A 14,834-nucleotide genomic window follows, 5' to 3' on the forward strand; every position below is an offset into this window, starting at 1 on the left:
CTCAATGATGCCCCGGCCCCACAGTGGACTGTTGTCTTAGAGACCTCTGTCCACCCACCTGCGGTCCGTGCCTCTCACAAACGCACTAAGTTAAGGTATGATGAACACACGGACGCCATCAGTGGCGGGGAGCGGGTGGCAATGGTCAGTCTTCAGGAACGCTCAGCGTCACCTTGACTGGCCTGGGCACTGCTACGTGCTTAAGACTTCTCCCCCCAGCGCCCACCCCAGCTCCCCCAAGCACGCGCAGGCTCCTGAGCCGGAGCATGCACTCTCACGCACACACCCCGGGCACGATGGCTCCCCCACTCTGCCAGGCCCGGAGCCCACCCGCTGCGCTGCTTCCCCGGAGCAGAGGGACGCCAGCTGCGGGAGGCGCCACGGCCCTTCCGGTGAGCCGCCTCGGCCCTGCCGTCGGGTTTCCCTCCCTCCCTTTCGGTGAGCCCAATCCCGAACGCAGGCGTCAGGGGGAGAAGACCGCCCCTCCGTCTCTCTCTCGGTCGCTGGTTCGGGCACTGAGGTCTTGCTCCTCCGAGACCTACTCCCCCCCACCCCACTGCTTCCGTGCGCCCCTGGGGGCGCCCCACCCCCTCCCTTCGGCTGGAATCTCTTACACTCGGGCTGTGAAGTTCGGGGTATTTTTAGGCCGGTGATAAATAATTCACAGGGAACGTGGCATCAGGCTCCCCCCACGGGAGGAGGGGGCGCGAGTGGCGAGAGCCACTGTCACCCGCGGCTCAAGGACACTCGCGATGCGGAGGCAGCGGCGGTGACTCGCGGCGGAGACTCCCGGCGGGGACCCGCGCCACGCCTCCTGGCGGCCAAACTGGGCACCACGCGCTCCGTGCCCCCCAACTAGCTGCTACCCGCTACTGACATCCCCAGTTCGCAGGCCCCCCCTCCCACGCCCTCAAGCTGAGTCTTCACCCCACGCCCCGCGGGTACGGGGAGGGGGAGGAGGAGGGGGCAGAGCTCACCGGGCAGGCGGGGCTGTGCGCGGGGCACAGCCCAGGCCAGCCCAGCGGCCTGGAGCAAACTCAGGAGCCCAGTCTCCGGCCTACCGGTCCCCTTCGCCTGCCTATACAAATCCTTAGTACGGAGTCTGGACACAGACTCGCACAGCCGGAAACTGGACGGGCTCCGAGACCTAATACACCAGCCCCAAAGAAGTTCCTTCCCTCCATGTCCCCTCGGCCCCACACTGGGGACCCAGCCAAGATGGTGCCACCATCAGAGGGCTGGGGGACCAGGTCCGAAGTCCCATCAGGCCGGCAGGGCTGGGAACCAGGGTGACTGCAGACTAGGGTGAGCTCAGGGCCACCCGAATTCCCGCTTCCCTCGCCCAGCAGGACCTTTGGGTGGCTCGGAGGGCTCACCTTGGGGTTCCTCTAACCACTGGACGCCTTTGCCTTCGCGTGTCCTGGCCCTGCCGGCCTAGGACAAGGTGCCACTCGCTCTCCAAAGCAGGCTCTGGCTTCCCTTCCCCGCTCTCCGAGATCAGGGTCCGAGCCCTGGAGACCAGAGCAACCTGCCGGCGCCGCAGCCAGAGCCCAGCGCCCTGGGGCTCCCAGCGCTCCCGGGGCCTCTCGGCCCACCCTCTCTTCCTTGTCCTCGGAGCCTGGGTCTACTGGGCGCAGGGTCAGCATTTGGGATGATCCCACCACCCCATGAAGCCTACGCTGCTGATTCCTTGGGGTCAGAGGAGGGAGCTCCCGCCCGCCTAGGGGAGGCAGGGGGAGGGCTGGGAGGCGAGGGCTTGGGGGCTCATGGGGGGGGGGGTGAAGGAGGGGTGTGAAGGCAGACGCGCTGTAGGAGCTCAGCGGACCCCAGGAGCCAGGAGGGCGGGGCCCCGGAGTCACCCCCCCCCCCGCCCCCTTCCTGTTCCCTGCTTCTACCGGCTCCAGCCGCCTTCGCTCTGGACAAACCCAGCCAAACCCAGCCGAACCCACCCAGCCGTGCCGCCAGCTCCCGGCTCCGCTCCCCGCCCCTGCGTCTTCCCGCAGCAACAGTTGGGGGGTCCCGCAGCCCAGGCTCCCCCGTCCCAGCACGGCCCCACCCCCCGCGCTGTCGCAGTGCCAGGCAAAGCAGCTGGAGGGCTCCACGACCCGGGAGACGAGCGTCTCGGGCGCCTCGCTCGCGTCCTTCCCCGGCATCCGCCGCGCACCTGTCACCTCGGCCTCCCCTCCTCTCCTCCCGTCCGGGTCCAAACCCCAGGCCCGGTCCCCAAGGGTCCGGGTCCCCGACTGACACTCCTCAGGCTCCTACGCCAGCCCAACTCTCCCCGTGCGTCCCGCGCCTGTCTCTGCCGTCCTTGTCTCCGCGGCGCCCAAGCCAGCCCCAAGTTGACCAAGTTCGCGCCCGGGGTTCGCCGTCTGCCACTCACCGGGGAAGGGGCGCTGCGCCGGAGCTCGGAGCCCGCACTGGCTGCCTCCCGCTAGGTGCCGGTCCTGGCGCCTCGGCTCCGCGCGCGCTAGCGCACTCCGTCAGAGCTCAGCGGGCGCCAGCACCCAGGCTCGCGGGCCGCTGCCGCTGGTGCGGCCTGGAGAGCTGGGCCGGGCCCGCCCCCTCGTGCCCCTCCCGCTTTCCCGGTCCGGGCTGGGCTTCGCGCCGCGCCTCCGGCTCCTGGGGCTCGCCAGCTGGCTGTGGCGGAGCGCTCACCGCTGCCCGCGCAGCCCGCCCCACCGGGGCCGGCGCCTCCACCCGCCTCGGCCTCGGCCCCGGCCCAGCCGCCCGCCCACAGCCCGCACCCCTCCACCCCCTCCTTGCCGCCCGCGCGCGTCTTCAGCGCCCGGGTGCCGGGTCCCCTCTCCACACTGTATCCCTAGCCTGACACTCGGGGCCACGGCGGCCTCAGAAAACAAACAAACACGGGTCCAGCGCTCTGGGTTTGAGCCCGCGCTCACTAGCTGGGTGCCCAGGGCCACTTAACGCTGAGGATCCCCCAGTCTGTCGAGTGAAGTCGGTGTCTCGGGGACTGGTATTCAGACAGTGCGCACGCTTCGTAAACTGCAGAGCGCTACGGAGATTTTAGCGCTGCTGGCTCGTTGACCTGGCCGGAAACCGACAAGGCAGGGAAGGCACTGGAACCAGACTGGGGCACATGTGGGGGCCAAGGGAAGGGGCTGGAGCAAGCTGCTGCCCCCGTCCCTTCACTCCCTTTTTCTTGTGTTAGTTGCACCAGGGGATAACCAGCCGGTGAGGCCAGCGCAGCGGGCAGGCCGGGGTCCCAGGGTGCCTGCTGTGTGCGCAGAAGGCAGGCCTCAGCAGCAGGGCCAAGGAGAGGAAGGGAGGGCCAGCGCCAGGAGGACTGGCTACCAAAGCCGCCTCCAGCCCCGAGGCCCCGGAGCGGGGAGCTGGCTCTGCAGCGCCACCTGGCGACTGGAGGGGAGCTGCCGCTGGAAGGTGACCCCCAGGCCCCAGAAGAAATCACAGGCACATCAACCATTGGCCCTCGGTTGCAGCTGTTTTATTTCCGGCATATTCTGGACCCGGTGACCCTCCACAGTCCAGCGGGAGAGGGGAGAGGGAGGAAGGTCAGCCCGCACCTCCACCGATCCCTAACTGGGGTCATCTCCTTGCCGAGGGTTAAACCAACACCGGCGAGGGCATCCTTCTGGCAGGAGGTAGTGCACACTGGTCCCTGGCAGAGGCAGCCCAGGCCCCGTGCCAGGGCGGGCCGGGGAGGCAGCTGGGCTACAGAGTCCGCTCCGACTGGCCCGGCCCCGGCCCCTGAACAGCACTCTCCCACCCTGCTGTGCCGGGGCCTGGGCTCAGCGCCCCAGCAGCCGCAGCATCTCCCGAGGGTCCAGCAGCTTCTCCCTGGGCTTCCCAGCACCCTGGCCCCGCGACACCTCCTCAGCGTCCAGCTTCTCCCAGTCCGAGAAGGAGATGGGCCGGACCCCTGAGGCAGAGGAAGGAGGAGTCACTGCCCCAGCCCCTCCCCCATCCCAGCCAGGAGCAACCTCCGTCTCCCCCGCACCCCCCCCCCACCCCCCTCCGCCAGAGGAAAGGCCCCTGCCCTCAGTTCACAAGGGGCCCAGACCTCGGCTGCTGAGCAGGGCCTCGATGGCCGAGTAGCCAGGCCGGGGGCCAGACGGCAGCAGCCCGGCCTTCAGGTCCTGCAGCAGCGTCTGGCTGGTGAGGAAGCTGTCGGTCATGGTAGTGCCGATGACCCCCGAGGGTCCCCGCTTTACCCAGCCACTGCAGTAGAGGCCTGGCGGGGGTGGGGGCGGGGGGTGAGAGAAGGACAGGTGGCCGGATGCTCGCCTGGCAGGCTGTGCGTCCAGGGTGTACAGGTGTGCACACGTGTGCACCCGCAGCTGCACACCCCAAGTCCTCCCCGCAGCCCACCCGCTGGGCCCACTGTGGCCACTGGCCCCTCCCAGACACTGCTCAACCCGCTTTCACTGTACCATCCCCCCTTGCACCTCAGTTTCCCTTAGACCCGGAGCTTGAGCTTGCCGGGGGAAGGGGCTGGGGCCCGCCCACCTCCACCTTCAGCAGGCCCCTGTGAGCACTCCCTGAGCAACAGGCAGGCGTGTGGGTGTTCAGACTGGAAGCCACCCCCTCCCCCTCAGGCCCTGCCTGCTTTCGAATCTCCAAGCCCAGCAGGAGCACAGGGCCTGGCCCAGAACAGGCCGCCCTCCGTAAATGGAACGATGTAATAACCACACGTAGGCAGGCACCTCGGCTGGGCTGGGAACTTCCCCTCGGGCCGGTGGGGGGAGGCCGGGGCTGGGTGCCAGGGCCCAGCCCCCCAGGGCCTGGCTCAGAGCAGTTTCTCAGCCCACCAGCTGGGTGACTGAAGGACCATGAACGGCCCCAGGAGACACCAGCCCCCCGGTCCCCTCTCAGTTTTATGCCTAGCCTCCTCGCGCCTTCTCACCTGGCACGTCCGCGACCCGGCCCTCCACATTGGGGATGACACCAAGTTTCGGGTCAAAGGGCACGCTGGGGTCAATGGGGCGGCTCTTATACCCGACGCTGCTCAGCACCAGGCCGCAAGGGAGGTCCTCCGTGTCCCCAGTGGGCACTGCGCATGCGGCCTCGCCGGTGCCCTGCGGGGAGAAGTGTGGGCAGCAACACCCGGCTGCAGCGAGGAGCCTCAAGAGCAGGGGTGTCTTTGGGTGACAGGAGACTCACCTCCAGCCTGGTGACTGCCAGGCGGATGCCTGCCACCCGCCGCCCGTCTGGTGAGGGCAGCACCTGCTGGGGGCTTCGGAAAAAACGGAGACCCCAGGCTCGGGAGGCCAGCGCCTGGCCGGCAGCCTCCTCCCGCACTGGCTTCTCCGAGGCCGTTCGGAGCAGCAGCTCCGTCAGCCGCCTCCTGGGCCGGGGCGCCTCTGTCAGCAACAGAGAGCGTCTCAGGGCCGTCCCGGGTTACAGCCTTCTCCCCAAGTGCCCTCCCCAGGGAGCTGGGGGCCAGGCCAGGGCCCCTCACCCTGGATTCTGTCCTGGAGGCCCAAGAAATCCGCAGGATCCAAAATGGGCCGGGTTCCTGGTAACTGAATCATCTCCCGGAGCTCCTTGGGGTGGGGGTGGGGGTGGGGGAGGAGGTCAGGTCCAGAGCACTGTCCACTCCCGGGCTTACCCCAGAGCCAGGCCAGGTGGGGGCCACCGCCACCACCGGGGAGGGCACTGGGCCCCGTCTGGCTCCCCTCTCCCACCCCAGGCAGCAGCACCCACTCCCAGGGGCTCCGCCCTGCCCCACCTCCGAAGGGCAGACCATCCCCGTAGGACCCTGGCCCGTCTCCCTCCGGCCCCAGCACCTTTATGGTGAAGGCCGCTTGCAGGGGTCCACGTCGACCCACTATCCACACCATCTTCACCCGACTCTGCCTCAGTACCCTGAGGGACGCCTCGGTGATGTCTGTTTTCTGGCACAAAAGGAGGACCTTGGAGTCATCCTACAGGAACCTCTCCACTGGGTCACATCCCACCTGGAGCCTGGGAAGGTCGACAGCCGGAACGTGCACCACTGCGCCCCCTGGTGGCCGGATGGAGCACTGCCGCCAACTCTGCAAATGGCTCAATCCAGAAGCAAACCAGTCCCATGCTTGGTCTCTCTAACAAAGGTTTACCGCGCACAGGGCACTAGGCAAGGGGCAGGGGAGAGGGGCGTTAACGGTGGACAAAAGAGACGTGGTTCCAGCCCTCACGGAGCCTCTGGTCTGGTGGAGAAAGACTTATCAAATACTCATCAATAAATGCAAAATTAAAGTGGTCACCGCATCCTTCAAAACGCTGGGCAAGCCTAGGGGAGGAAGGGATAAGACTTGCGGAAGGGAGGGGCAGTTGAGCTAAGAACCAAAAGATTGACTGGCACGAGGTGAGGTGAGTGTTCCAAGCAGCATTCTGAGGTCCACGGGATACTTTTTTTTTGTAAAGGCCACACAGCGAGAGTTCGGAACGCGAAGGAGAAGTTGTCGGAGATGAGGCTGCCGGGCTGCCTTCCCGAAGGCCCCTGCCCGACACCACAGGGAAGCGGAGGCCCGGAGCTCAGCCTGTAGGGGTGAGTCCTGAGCCCCGCGAAGCAGGGGCACCCTGTCCTCAGCGTGGCCTCCCCTCCCCGCTCCTGCCCCTGCCCCACCCACTCACCTCCAGGTGCTCAAGTGGGGTCAGCAGGATCCGGGCCACGTCCAGGGCCACGTTCCCCTGGCCCAGGATCACGGCTGTGTCACAGCTCAGGTCCGGCGCCAGCTGGAGGGGAGAGGTCGGGACAGGGGACCCCTCGCTTTGGCTGTAGTCAGGCTACCCGTCCACCGCCCTTGGGGGTTTCTGGGCCTCGCTCGGTCCCCTCGCCCACCTGGCCCCACCCCAGGGGCCTGCTTCCCCAGGTGACCTCCCGCCCCCTCAGCCTGACCTCTCACATCACGTCTCATCTCAGCAAGTCCCAGAGAGGGCTCCTTCTCGCCCAGCCCTGGCTGAGGGGTGGGGAGGAAGAGGCAGTGGGGGTGCACCCCAGACTCACCTCCCGGTTCTCAGGAAGCCCGTTGTACCAGCCCACAAAGGCCCGGGCCGAGAACACTCCGGGCAGCTCCTCCCCGGGAATCTCCAGAGCCCGGTGGTCCTCTGCTCCGTAGCTCTGAGGGGAGACCCAGAGTCCTCAGCACCCGCTAAGGGGCCAGATTGCCCCCCGCCACAGCCTCCAGGGGCTCCAGCCAGCTCCTGCTCCCCAGCTTCCACCCCAGGCCACGCCCAGTGGTTTGGGCCTCACTCCCTGCCGGGACTTCCATCCCTCAGCCTCCACTTCCTGCGGCTGCCCCGCCCCAGAGCCCTTCCTCCCCTGCCCGTCTGCACTCACCAGCACCACCGCATGGTACGCCTCCCGCAGCTCTGGCACGGTCACGTCCCTGCCCACGGCCACGTTGCCGTGGAAGGCACAGCGGTCGGAGTGGGCCGTCTGGGTGAAGGTGTTGATGACATTCTGCGGGGCCCAGAGTGGCAGGGCTTAGAGGGCGGGACAGCTCCAGGGACCATGCCCGTGCCACCCTCACCCCACGATGTCCCCAGATGGAACCTGGGTGGCATCCACAGGGTCTGGGGTCATTACATGTGGCCAGAGAGCCCCCTCACCTTGACCCAAGTCTCCCACCCTCCATGCTGTGCCGAGAGAGACCCACCTTCACCTCGGGGTGGTCAGGTGCCACGCCAAAGCGTACCAGGCCGAAAGGCACAAGCTGCTTCTCGTAGATGTCAACGTGGGCCCGGCTGTGGTGCTGGGGAGCAAGGCAGAGGGCAGTTGGGCCGGGGGAGGGGCCAGGGGAGAGGAGGGGCGGGGCCGCCCCTTCCCAGACAGAGCAGGAGAGCCCAGCTCAATGGGCCAAGGACACAAAGAGGCCTCAGCCCTCTGCAAGGAGGAAGAGACCCCCAGACTCCCCATCTCCCCAGACAAGAGGAGTGGGGCCCCGGAGATCAGACCGCCAGGGCCGCCCCTCAGGGGAGACGGTGAGACTCGGCTAACAGGCGGGTGGGAGCCTGCCCCTCCCCCCAGAGGGGGACCCGATGGTCCACACAGCCCCGCCTTCGAACCCCTCGATGCTTCTAGAAATGCCCAGCCAGGCTGATGACCTGAGAACCACGCTGCCTCGGCTGTGGTCTCCAAGGTCGTCCTGCTGGAAAGCCCGCCAAGCTGGACAGGGAGCCGGGAGCACAGCTGGGCATGTGGCAGGCGGAGGGAGAGAGAAGCAGCCCGCCTCCTCACTGGCGTCCAGATCCCCTCCCCCGACTCCGTTGCTTGTCCCCGGCCCAGCCCCACCCCTCCATGTTTCCTGACTCTCCCCATCCGTGCCCGCTCACACCCCACTGACGGGGCACTCTGGCTTCGGGGTCAACAGCCACGGGACGCCCCCACACTCTGGCTCTCTAACTTCTCTGAACCACAGAACATCCCTTCCGGCACGATGGGCACGATGCTCAGGATTCGCCAAGCGAGGCGGGAAGCGCTTCGCCCAGGGCCTGACGCACAGTGAGCGGCAGCCAACCAGAGCCGTGGTTACTGGTGCTGCTGCTGCTGCAGGCCACTGCCTCGCTCAGGAACGCTCCCCGCTGCCCACCGCCACGAGGCCAAGTTCGGACTGCTCAGCCTGGGGGAAAACACCTTACACAACCCCGCATTATCTTCTGCTCTTTCCTGCTGCGGGTCCTTCCCTCCAGGCCACCCTGCCCTCTCCAAGGCCACCTCCATCAAGCTGACTCCGCCTGACGTGTCTGCTGGTTATCGCCGTTACCTTGCCCCGCTGGCCTTGTCTCCCCGGCCCTCTCCTCTCCAGCCCTCCAGTGCCCTCCTGGCTGCCGCCCCCTCCTGTCCCTCCCGCTCCTCTTTCTCAAGCCCCTTTTCCTCTGCCCCCCCCTTCTAACAGAAACATTCTCTGAGATTCTTCCCATCTGGGGACCCATCCTCTCGCCAGGCACACGCCCCCTGGGGAGGTTTCCTCCGCTCCCCTCTGTGACCTCCAGTCCCCGTGGGCTTGATGACATTTTCCTCTTCCCCTCCTGCCCAGACCTGAGAGCCCTGGACAGCTCACCCCAGACGCCTCACGCCCACCCGATCACAGCCCCCTCCCCTCCCCCGAGCCCCGCCCCTTCTGTCCCTGCACTGCACAAGTGGCAAACACGAGGCCCCAGGGCCAAATCCGGCCCTCCACCTTGTTCCTACCCGGCGGCAGCACCAAGCTCCTGCTTAACTGTTAAGGAGTAGTGACATGTACACAGTCCTAAAAGTACGTTTGGCCCTTTGAAGGCCACCGCAAGGCTGATGTGGCCCCCAGTGAAAGTGAGTCTGACGCCCCTGCCCCTTCCACACAGCCACCCGAAGCCTACACCCTGGGGGGCTCCTCGAGCCTGTCCAGTCGGTCCCCCCCAGAGCCTCTGCTCCCAGTGGAGGCACTGACCATCCTGCCTGGAAGGCCCCATCTCCACCCCCCCCCAATTCCAGTTCAGCTAGCACAGTGCCCCTTACCCAAAGCCCTCCAGGGCCTCCCCAGCCCCCACGATATCTCTGGTCTCTGCCCAGAGCCCGGGGCTGTGCGGCCACATGGCAGCTTTGCCTGGGATGACCCCCCGCCTGTGGCAGGCCCTCAGCCTCCTTTAGTGCAGGTCAAACGCACCTTCCCCAGGAAACTCTTCCTCACTGACCCCCCCGACCCGGTGTATGCCGGTCCCACCGCCGTGATCAGCTCTTTCCCCTGTGTTGTGTGGGAGGCGCGCTCAGGTGGCTGTGCAGCAGGGCGACCACCTCCTCTCAGTCCCCCAGGACGCCCCCAGTTCTGACACTGAGGCCCATGTCCTGGGACAACTGGGCCACAATACCTTGTAAGTATCTGCAAGTGTGTGTGTGTGTGTGTGTGTGTGTGTGTGTAACGAATCCCTCCATCCTTTCTCCTGCCCCTTCACGGGCACTCCCAGTCCCTCCAGAGCAAGGCCACCATTGCATGTCTTAGTCAGCCTGGGCCCCCCTTCTCTCCTCCCCCCACCATGGTTCTCCCTTCCTCCCACCAAGGTCCAAGGCCTGGCCAAGTCTCAAAAGTAATGAGTAATCGTGGGGCCGGCCCCGTGCACCAAGGCCAGCACTGTAAGCCTTGAGACGCTGGCCTTCAGGCGGTGGAGAGCAGGCTGAAAGAACAGCATGGCAGGGGGAGGAATGGGGCCATCGGAGAGGAAAGCACAGTGAGGCGGATAAAGTTCCAGGAAACCCCAAGAAGAGGGGCTAGAGCCTGGAGATGCAGGGTGCTGGGGACGGAGTGGAGACAGAGAAGAAAGCAGGGAAGATGAGGGGCCGGATGAAGTCATCCTGCAGATATGCATAATCTCCAGGTGTAGGTGACAAAGCGTGTAGAGAGTGTCTAGTCCAGATAGGCTGGGAACCCCTTTCCCATTGGGGACCCCAGAGTGGGTGGGGCTTGCCCTTAGGGTTGGAGCAGAAAGTGAGGGAATGGTGGGTGAGGGAGCCAGGAGGGAACGGCTTACCTTTAGCAGGTGTTGGGCAGTGTAGAAGCCGGCTGGGCCGCTGCCCACCACGCAGATCTGGGGGGTCTGTTCCTGCGTGGAGAACCGCTGGCAGGAGCCTGGGGATGGGGGGCGGGGGGCGAGGGAGGTCAGAACAACGCTCCCACCCCAATTTCAAAGCTACCTCAGTGTGGAACACTAGGGGGAGCTTCCCGGGCTTCGCGCTCCTCTTTTTTGTCAAAGCTTTGGCGTTTGCAGGGTTCCGTATTTCATCCGAAACTCAAAGACTGTGATTTCACTCAGAACCCCACATTCCACGTATGAACCATGTCTCCAAAGACGGTCTCCTCAGCAACTCCCACCACCCTCTCCTGAGTCGCCCTGCCCAGCACATTTTCCTTAGGGAGTTCCCTACGCACCCAGCAGAATACCTCATCCTTCCAGCGGACCCGTATCACCCCAGCCTGGATCTTCCCACAGTGCTCCCCGGTACTGCCTCTCTGACCCTCTCGCCACAGAAGCTTGTATTGTCCTAACAGACCCGTCTCGTTCCTGTAGACCCGTTTCACCGCAGGCTTCCCTCGTGCCCCACGGACCTCCACATCGCCCTCCTTCACCCTTTCTCCCACCTGTGGACATCTCGGTCTCCCCTCTCCCCTTTGTTGACCCTTGTCTCGCCTTAGGGCACCTTATCCCCCGCACAGCTAGGGCCCCAGTCTGCCCCCGTACACCACCCCATCTCTCAGCGTGAGTGCACCCTCCGGTCTTGCCCCGGCCCCTTTCTCGCCCTTCTCGAGCTCTGTCCCAGCTCGGCTCCAGCCCCTCCACTTAGCGCTCTCAGGCCTTCCTTCCTTCCCGCGCTCCCATCCAGCCCCAGGGGTGCCCAGCTCCTACCCGGGGTGCTCCCGGCGGGAGGCGGCCGGGTCCGAGGCCACGCCGACCACCAGTGCCACCAGCGCCAGCACCGTGGGGCCATGGCTGGGACGGATCCGAGGGGCCGGCCAGCGGATCTGCTACCGAGAACTGTCCTGCGCTCCGCGCCGGGCGCGGGCTTCGACCCGGCCCCTCCCTGACCCCGCCCACAGCCTCGGGCCCGCCCCAAGTCCCGCCTCTCACGCTCTGGGACCGCACGGTGTGGCTGCTCCACCCACCGTGCTCGGAAAGGATCCGCCCCCAAAAGGGAGGCCCGCCCTTGGACCCACCCCCTCCTGCTGAAGGCCCGCCCCCCGACTTCCGGTTCCTACGCGACTTGTTGAATTTGTCCCGAGTCTTCACCCGCCCTCCAGTTATCGGAAGTCTAGAGTTAGAGGAGAGCAAACCCTCCACGCAGTTTCACTCCCGTTTGCAGAAAGCAACCAATTAGAGAGGAGTTCCTTAGCCTCTCGTCGCTGGCTGATGACGCAAGCGCCTTTCCCTTTGATAGGTATTCCACCTGGGCCGCCAACCTACCACCGCTGGGCTCACGCAACCTCGGAACTCCGAGAAAAGGGGCTCCTCTTGGAACTCGGCGGCCGTTTTCACCTACCAGGATATTGTACCGGTGTGACCCCAGCAAGATGCTCCCCGTAAGAAATGTCCAAGCCAGTAGAGAATTTTTGTAACAATTTATTGGAGCCAAAACTTATGACCGTTGCGGAGAAGCAAGATTTCAGATACTCCTGAGAATAAGTTTTGCAGTTTCTTTTGTGCGTTTGAAATTGCGGAGGGAACAGAAGGGCAACTCCATGGAGGCAGGAGAAAGCAAGGCAGGGATTGGACGGCAGAGGGGCTAACTGGATTACGTGCCCTCTTGTGGGTGATTACGGCTCGGCGAGGTATTTCGGTGTTTCAAAAATGTGTTAACCTCGATGCACAGGAACAATGGACGGGACTTGCTTAAACACTTTCAGTAAAGAAGTGATAGGCCTGGGGCGTGACGACCCACCAAGACCTGCCCATGTAGGAATTTTTGATCAGCTCCCGCTGTGAGGTTACTTTCTGTAGAACGTCTTTTTGGTCCAGAGATCTCGCCCACCTCACCCCTTCCCTTTTCAGCAGGTGAGGAAATGAGAGAGGCAATCTGTCCCGGGGCTATGGACTGAGCCAGATCTTGACTCTGTCCAAGGGCTGGAAAAGTGTGAGGTCAGGGAGGCACTGGCCCCAAGTGCAAAATTAAAGCAAAAACCCACGATGGGCAAAGCAGATTTTTAAATGACAGGATCTGTGGTCACATCTGACCCAGTAAGCCTAAGGCCAGCTTGAGCTTCCTCTTCTCCCAAGGGCCGCCTTGTCAAATGCTTCCTTGGAGGACACTTCCCTGACCCGTCCTCTCCCAGGCTGGTCTGGAGACCCTTCTGGTGCTCTTAACCCTCTACCGTATTATTACTTACGACACTGCCTTATCGGGTTTCATTATCTTTTTAATTGAACCGTAATAAATAGAAAAGTGTGCCAATCAGAAGTGTACTGTCTGATGAATCATCACAAGCATGTAATCGTGTAACCACTACCCAGATCAAGACATGGGCCATGACACATGGCCAACCCCCGGGGAACCCCTCGGGCCCCTTCCCATCACTTCCCTTCCCTCCTACTGTTCTCATTTCTAACACATCATTGCGTGTGTGCCTCTCCCGCTAGACCAGTAATGGGCAAACTACGGTAGGCCACATCCTACCCATTGGCTGGTTTTGTATAACCCACACATTAATGGTTTTGACATTCTTAAATGGTTGTGGTGTTTTTTTGTTTTTCTTTTAAAGATTTTATTTATTTATTTTTAGAGAGGGAAGGGAGAAAGAGAGAGAGAGAGAAACATCAATGTGCAGTTGCTGGGGGCCATGGCCTGCAACTCAGGAATGTGCCCTGACTGGGAATCGAACCTGCGATGCTTTGGTTCGCAGCCCCTGCTCAATCCACTGAGCTATGCCAGCCAGGGCAAATGGTTGTTTTAAATGTAAAGAATAATATTTTGTGACATGTGAAAACTACACACATTCCTAAACACTTTATTAGAACACAGTCACGCTCATTCCTTGACATATCTCTATGGCTGTTTCGCACTTGGATGGCACAAATGCTTTGAGTATTTGTGACAAAGACCACGTGGTCCACAAAGCCCAGAATATTTACTACCTGGCCTTTTTCCAGAAAGAGTTGATTAAGTCCTGCCCTAGACTGCACGCGCCGGAGGCTGGGGCCCGCTCTCATTCACACTTGCATCCCCAGAGCTTTGCCCAGCACCTGGCACAGAGTGGATGTTCACAGTTTGTCTGGATGATCAAATCATTGATTTTCCTCTCACGCGGGAGGAAGGGAAGGAGACTCAGGGTCAGATATCCCAGAAGGCCCTACAGGGCTCCCCTCCCAGAGGCACTACGGCCGGTGGTGAAGAGCAGGGATTCCAGAGTCAGACACCCCGGGTTCAAATCCTTCTTCTGCTACTTACAAGGTCCATGACACTGAGAAATTTAATTTTTCCAAGGCTTATCTTCACAGCTTGTAACACAAAGAAAAAATAGTACTGGGTTCTTGTAAAGATTAAAAATTAAATGGAATAGGTAAACAATGTGCTATAAGTTTTGAAGAGATGTTAGCCATCATTGTCAATGTTGTCACCTCTCACACACCCGTGCACAGTAGACCTGAGGTCGCTGCAGGGCCCTCCGAGGGCTTCAGTCCCTCCTGTCACCTCCCCTCGCCTCACAAGCCCCATGCGTCCCAGTCCACGTTCTCGGAGTGACAGAGAATCCAGTCTCCGAGTAATCCAAGCGACTCGCCCCAGCTGCCTGTGGCACAGCCAAGTCTGGTACCAGGGCCTCCAGCTGCTGCCCGCTCCCACCAGGCCCAGATCGATAACAGCGAGTCACTGATTTTTGTGTTAGGATGGTTTTAATCACAAGGCAGGACGATGCCATGGGGCCTTTTCTGACGCTGCATTGTTCATGTGGGGAGCTGGCCGTTTGATTGGTCCTGCTCACAGATCTGAAGGCCATGTCTGAGCTCCGGATGCACTTTGGAAGAGCAGCGGGAAGGTGCAGGAGGCCGGGGAGGCTGCCCAGCCGGCCTGGGTCCCAGGGGCTGCTGGGACTCAAACTGGGCTCCGTCAGTCAGCCTCCCCGGGGGCACGGGTGGCTCCCTTAAAGTGCTGACCTCGGAGAGTTTAAGGAAGGGACTTTGTACAGAGATGACAGCAACATTAAGGGACCATGCAGGCTGTAGCTGCAGGAGAGGGTGTGACAGGGGCTGTGGCCTTGGGCCGAGGACGGCAGGGAGGAGAAGAGTGGGGGAAAGGGTCCGGAGGGGCAGATGGCAGCACCCAGCAGAGCCACCTAAGGCCACACCGGAGAAGGGCTCTCCAACAGGACCAGCCTCAGAGAAGGCCTTCCACCCGCCATCAGCGGCCCCGT

The 14,834-nt window shown here is 63.1% G+C and overlaps 1 protein-coding gene across 1 annotated transcript; it reads right to left on the reverse strand.

Moving 5' to 3' along the window:
• Positions 1 to 3,440: 3,440 nt before the first annotated feature.
• On the reverse strand, positions 3,441 to 11,513 carry FDXR (ferredoxin reductase). Its single transcript, XM_028521558.2, has 12 exons — positions 11,341 to 11,513; positions 10,468 to 10,565; positions 7,623 to 7,718; positions 7,304 to 7,426; positions 6,971 to 7,084; positions 6,598 to 6,699; positions 5,769 to 5,876; positions 5,441 to 5,525; positions 5,143 to 5,342; positions 4,886 to 5,057; positions 4,043 to 4,213; positions 3,441 to 3,901 (listed from the first exon to the last, which is right to left on the reverse strand). Exons 1-12 carry the CDS (start codon positions 11,420 to 11,422, stop codon positions 3,771 to 3,773), a joined length of 1,482 nt encoding a protein of 493 aa, XP_028377359.1. The 5' UTR covers positions 11,423 to 11,513; the 3' UTR covers positions 3,441 to 3,770.
• Positions 11,514 to 14,834: the final 3,321 nt, after the last annotated feature.

This window comes from Phyllostomus discolor, chromosome 8 (genome assembly GCF_004126475.2).
Source record: "Phyllostomus discolor isolate MPI-MPIP mPhyDis1 chromosome 8, mPhyDis1.pri.v3, whole genome shotgun sequence".
Lineage (NCBI taxonomy): Eukaryota > Metazoa > Chordata > Mammalia > Chiroptera > Phyllostomidae > Phyllostomus > Phyllostomus discolor.